The sequence below is a fragment of the Brachyistius frenatus genome, unplaced genomic scaffold, assembly GCF_029030835.1.
Source record: "Brachyistius frenatus isolate BFR_SWC_R1_liver_20210118 unplaced genomic scaffold, ASM2903083v1 Contig_37, whole genome shotgun sequence".
In the NCBI taxonomy this organism is placed as follows: Eukaryota; Metazoa; Chordata; class Actinopteri; family Embiotocidae; genus Brachyistius; species Brachyistius frenatus.
The window spans coordinates 2,207,605-2,213,604 of NW_027210636.1; the positions used below are offsets into that span (position 1 = coordinate 2,207,605).

Below are 6,000 nucleotides of genomic sequence, written 5' to 3' on the forward strand. Positions count from 1 at the left end.
ACGACGCGGAAAGTTTTAGTGAAGATCCGCTGAAGATGTTGGAGATCCTTCGAGGCGATGTGATCGACGGCTCGTCGTTTAGGGAAGGAAGGTCGGTTTAGAAACTAGTGAAATCTGTAGAACGGTGCTGCTTTCTTTGTTCGTTCGCCGTTAGTGAGTGGAAGTTACATTTTTGAGAGTTAAGAGGCGCTCGTGCCAGAGAGGATGAGTGAGAGTAATCCTAACGAGGAGGAGAGTTCGGATCAGTCCAACGGCAGGCTGGAGGAAGAGGGAGACGCGGCTCTGAGGAAAGCCCCGAGCACGGGGGCCCGCCTGTGGGAACGAGTCCGCAGCAGCCTGCTCAGACCGAAGGTAAAGAGATATGTGGTCTGAAGGATTGAATCCACATTTGAGGACAAAACTTCCTGGAGATATATAAAAAAATTAATTAAAAAAAAAAAAACCTGTTCGAGCTCTACATAGTTTTCCCCCAATTTCTGTTTGGACTTGACCTCTTTTTCAGATTTAGAGGACAGCGTTGTGCCGCTGGGGATTGGTTTTGTCTTTTTGATAAAAAAAAAAAAAAAAAAAAAGAAGTATTACACAAGGAAATAGATTTTTCACTGAACAATGGATTATCAGAATGAGATTTGCTGGTGTCTCGGGTGAAAGAACATCTGCCACGTCGGACAGGCTCGGCGCTTAGTGCCGGCCAGGGGACACGATGTGATTATATTAGTCGTGCCTGATCACTGTAAATAAAGCCGGGCGGTTGTTTGTTATTAGTCAGACGGCTGAAATAGACCAGCGGCACGAGTTGACATCACCCGGTCATCTGGAGATTATGTGAAGTAAATCATTCTCCTGTTACCTGCAGTTCACAAAATGATTACAGAACTTTATTATAATCTTTTGCTCTAATCTCACTCTAAAGCTGACATGGACAAATATTTTCAAGTTTTTAAAGGGAATCTAAATTAATCAAAAAATACAAGTTGTAAAAGTAATGGACTTTTTCTTCTTTTTTTTTTAGTTGGATCCCCAGACGCTGCAAAACAAAGACTGGCAGAGGACGGTCATCGCCATGAACGGGGTGAGTGGTGTTTTCACAGAGGCAAGATTAACAATGACGCTGAAGTTGGTTTCTAATGTTTCTAATATAATCGAATAATGTTGAAGTTGTGAAGAGATAAGTGATGATATATATACTGATTCTCCATTTTTGCACCACTTACAGTCGTTAATAATTATTAGATATCATTTTATAAGCCCTTAGGCTGCTGAAAATCACCCCTTCAGATTTATGACATCTTTATTTTATTTTTCAAAACAAAAAAGGAAAATATCACTTATTTTTCCAGCCCATTTTTGCCATTTTAATGGTATTAAATATAGCGTTTTCTGTCGTAGACACGATACGGAGGGGGAAAAAAAAACATTGCAATTTTGTTCTCTGGTTCAGACAAATGCAAAATGTAGTAATGGTTTCACCAAATTATTATTACTCAATCACATCATTTCTATTTTCTTAACATTAGAACCAGAAGCTGCCAACCATAAACCGACTTCAGCCTCGTCGGTAATGAAAGTTTTAAGCAAACAACATGCGTCACTATAGAATTCAGCTCAAATTAATGCACTCAGGAGTTGAAGTCGTTTTTTACAACTGTTTGCTAACGATAGATCAATATTGACTTGACTAAATTTTCATGAACTCTTTGACATTTCTTTTGACCTTTTTAACATCACTTGCAGCCAATTTAACAGTGTAACTTCAACAAAAGTTACACAGGCTAACTTTGAGCTTTTAGAGCCGACGTTACCACACGGCCATCTTAAGCAACTTGTTTACGACCGCGCGGGTTCCTCAAATCTTAAGCCGATGCTTAACTGTTACGCAACGATTTGCCATTGACACCATTTTGACCCAATAATTTTTTAGCAATCGTTACAAAGGCCTCACTGTTGAGCTTGTAAGCTGACGGTCATCTAAAGTCTCTGTGTTCTTCTCGTGTCAGGTTGAGGTGAAGCTCTCGATGAAATTCACCAGCAGGGAGTTCAGTTTGAAGCGAATGCCGTCGCGGAAACAGTCCGGCGTCTTCGGAGTGAAAATCAACGTGGTGACGAAGTAAGTCGTTGAAATGTGTCTTTGATCTTTTGTGTGAAACGTACAAGAAGAATTTCTTCTTTTTTTTTTTTTTTTTAGTTTTGAGGCAGCTGAATGGAACTCAGCCATCGTTTAATCATTTTCATTCAGAGACATGTCAAAATATCTTCACGGCTACATAAAGGAATACCAGACAATAACAACACCCTCCATTAGTGCATTTTCCAGATTAAGCTGGTCTATTGAGAGCAAACTACGGTTTACCTGTTTAGGAACTGAGGTCTTAAGCTTGAGGACGTCGGTACTGACGACACCGCTGAAGGGACAAAGTGCAGGTCACGTGATCTGATGTTTTTGCGGCGTTTATAGAATCTGCTGAATTGTCGTTTCGTTGCGCGTCCTCGCCAGGCGAGAGCGCTCCAAGGTCCCGCTCATCGTGCGGCAGTGCGTGGAGGAGATCGAGCGGCGAGGGATGGACGAAGTGGGGATGTACAGAGTGTCCGGCGTCGCCACCGACATCCAGGCGCTGAAGGCGGCCTTCGATTCGAGTGAGTTCACTTCGAATTTGTCGTAATTTTTTTTTTTTTTTTTTTTTTTTTTGTGAAACGTGAAGAAGCAAAGACAGAAAACAGAAGTGAACCGCTCAGAAGTGTTCGACATGCAGCTCCAGTGACTTGTTTTCCTCCTCTTCTTCCCCCCCGCCCCGCAGACAACAAGGACGTGTCTCTGATGATGAGGGAGATGGACGTCAACGCCATCGCTGGAACGCTGAAGCTGTATTTCCGCGAGCTGCCGGAGCCTCTTTTCACCGACGAGCTGTACCCCAACTTCGCCGGAGGCATCGGTCGGTCGCCGCTTCTTTATTTTTCACGTCGTTTTCCTTGAATGCGTGTTTTGTTGTTGTTGTTGTTGTTTTTTTACTCCCAGCAGTACGTTGACACGTGTGCGTTTTTCCCTGCAGGTCTGTCAGACAGCGTGGCCAAGGAGAGCTGCATGCTCAACCTGCTGCTGTCGCTCCCGGAGCCCAATCTGGTGACGTTCCTCTTCCTGCTCGACCACTTAAAAAGGTAAACAACTGCTGTCGGACATCTGTGCTAGAAACATTTGATAAAGATGTCCTATTTATGATGGATCTATAAGTACAACTTCATTTGTTCTAATAATAATAATAATAATAATAATAATACACGTGTTCATTTGCATCCGGTGAGATCTGATCGCAAGTGGGTCCATCGAGAAGCACAACAGTACCAGGTGGGAACAGGACGGCTTAAAAAAACAACTCAGAAACTAGTTACAGCGTGAAAAAGGTTAACAGACTGTTTGAAAATGTGCTTTTTCAACCTGGTTCACTATTTCAACACTCTTCTCAGATTTTAAATGGGAATCTAACGCTTGTGTTCACACGATGATTTACCGTTTACACCTTTTATTATTCCTGATTGTAGCAGCTGCTGTTCTGCAAAGGTTATAAAGCGTTCAATTTAAAGTTCGTAAACTGACCGTAAATATCGTTTTTATTGTTAAATATTTCTACTTTTCTTGTTTTATCTTTTATTTTTGATACAGACACAATATTTCGATCTCCGTATGTCTTATGGTGAATTGACAATAAAGTTGACTTTGACAGCCATCTAACGTAACAGGTTTCCTTTACTTGGTCCGGATTGACTGGAAGCTTTTGATGATATTTGTCTGTTTGTATCTGTTGGTTAAATAATATTTATATATATATATATTTTTTTTTCTTTTTTCGTGCCTACAGGGTGGCTGAAAACGAGAGTCTCAACAAGATGTCTTTGCACAACCTGGCCACCGTGTTCGGCCCCACTCTGCTTCGACCGTCCGAAAAAGACAGCAAAATCTCCAACAGCTCGCAGCCCATCTCCATGAACGACAGCTGGTCTCTGGAGGTCATGGCTCAGGTACAACCAGTGACACATTTGGACTACCTGTGTGTGTGTGTGTGTGTGTGTGTGTGTGTGTGTGTGTGTGTGTGTGTGTGTGTGTGTGTGTGTGTGTGTGTGTGTGTGTGTGTGTGTGTGTGTGTGTGTGTGTGTGTGTGTTTCTGACCGCCTCTCGCGTGTCTACGCAGGTTCAAGTCCTCCTCTACTTCCTGCAGCTGGAGAGCATTCCCACGCCGGACAGCAAACGTCAGAGCCTTCTCTTCTCCACGGAAGTATAAACGGGAGAGGACGTCCCGTAAACGGGTGAGGACGTCCCGTAAACGGGTGAGGACGTCCCGTAAACGGGCTGCTCTTGAGGGGGAGAACGTCGGCTGCTTCGAGCCGGTTGGCTGAAGAGACGTCGAGCAGCCACTAGGGGGAGCCGTCAACACGTCGGGAAAAAAAAAAGAAACACCCCACCCTGACCAAAGCCATTTCTTCTGGAGATCTGATGGGCATGTGTGACCCTGTTTACTCGTGTGTGTGTGTGTGTCAGTAAAAGACATCCCTTTATGATGTATGGACAAAAATATATCATTCCTTTTAGTTCTAATTTAATTTAAATTTCAAGAAGCAATATTTACTGTACTTTTCCCTGCTCTGTCATTGTGCACATTAGCTCCATACTCACAGACGGGGGAGATGGAGGCGACTTCTGCTGTTGTTGGATTTTTTTTTTTTTTGGGGAGATTTATTTCATGTCTTGTCTTTTTTTTTTTTTTTTTTTTGTTCTACCCCAGAAATGTTTGACTTGGTTCAAAGCTCACCTGTGCCAATGTTTCCCTGCCGACGACCAATGTAGAGCATTTCAGTGATCCTAATTGTTTACGCACGCTCTCTGAACTTTGTACAGAATTTAAAAAAAAACCTAAAAACGTTATGAGACAGAAAACTGTAGTTGGGGGGGAAAAAAAAACGCAGCAACATGCAGGCGTGTTGACCTCGTCGTTCGAAGCGTTTTTTTGTTTTTGTTTTTCTTCCTCCGCTATACGAGTTGTGTAGAGACCTTTTTATTCTGTCCGCAGGGTCTTTCGAGACAAACTTTGTACTTTTTTTTTTTTTGGAGGTGGTACAGAAAATCATTCCAGAGAAATCTTCCTCCCGTGGAATGTAAACTGTGCTGTGTGTAATTCTGATGTCACAGTTGTCTTTCTTTTTTTTTTTTGTCCATATTTCAAGAGTCCACATTATTATTATTATTATTATTATTTTTGTTGGTAGATTCTGTCTGAATTGATTTACTCGGCCGGAGTTAATATACGTGTGTTGCTTCCTGCATTCCTCGTCTGTAGCCTTCTCCCTCCGTATATCTGCACTGCGGTGGAAATGAGAGCACCTGGAGAGGATCTGAAAATACCAAATATTTCCCCTTTAGGAACCCGGAGGCACAGTGACTCACTCGTATCCAAATATCCTGAGTTATTAGCAGGTTTATCATCCACAGACTCGTACCTAGTATTACTTTAAAAAAAAAACAAAAATACACTGTGTGCGTTCATATATTTTTTTTTTTTCAAAAACACCTGTTAGGATAAACTGTAATAAACCTGAAGGCTTTTTGATTCATGTACAATAAGCAATAACTCCTAGTGGCTCTTAGGATGACCGGTGTGTCACGTATGTATGATTTATGTAAATAAAAACTTGGTAACATTATTCAGGCTCTGCAATGTTTCAGTCTTTTATGAATCACATTTACTGAACTGTGTTTTTCTGTTTTTTCCGGGTTCACTTCGCCTCCTTTATGAAGCTGTATAAACATATATATATATATAAACTTTTAAGGTTTCCTGCCAGATCAAGAAATATTTCCACCGTCATAAATGTAACTTTAAAAAAAAATAATTACATGCTCAGAAGAATTTCGTTCATTTATGCTCTTTTAATTATAATAAACATTATTTATGCAGCATCTTCCATATATATATATATAAAATGCAGCTCAAAAGTGCTTTTACAGGAGAAAGT

At 41.4% G+C, this 6,000-nt stretch overlaps 1 protein-coding gene across 1 annotated transcript in view; it reads left to right on the forward strand.

The window, feature by feature from the left end:
• LOC138622659 (breakpoint cluster region protein) overlaps positions 1-5,688 on the forward strand; it is a 35,028-nt gene extending 29,340 nt beyond the window's left edge. The window contains exons 18-24 of the mRNA XM_069701595.1: positions 1,013-1,072; positions 1,998-2,107; positions 2,495-2,634; positions 2,796-2,930; positions 3,048-3,153; positions 3,852-4,011; positions 4,182-5,688. Of these exons, the coding sequence (XP_069557696.1) occupies positions 1,013-1,072; positions 1,998-2,107; positions 2,495-2,634; positions 2,796-2,930; positions 3,048-3,153; positions 3,852-4,011; positions 4,182-4,271 (801 nt within the window). The 3' untranslated portion in view covers positions 4,272-5,688. The remainder of the gene's footprint in view (positions 1-1,012; positions 1,073-1,997; positions 2,108-2,494; positions 2,635-2,795; positions 2,931-3,047; positions 3,154-3,851; positions 4,012-4,181) is intronic.
• Positions 5,689-6,000: the final 312 nt, after the last annotated feature.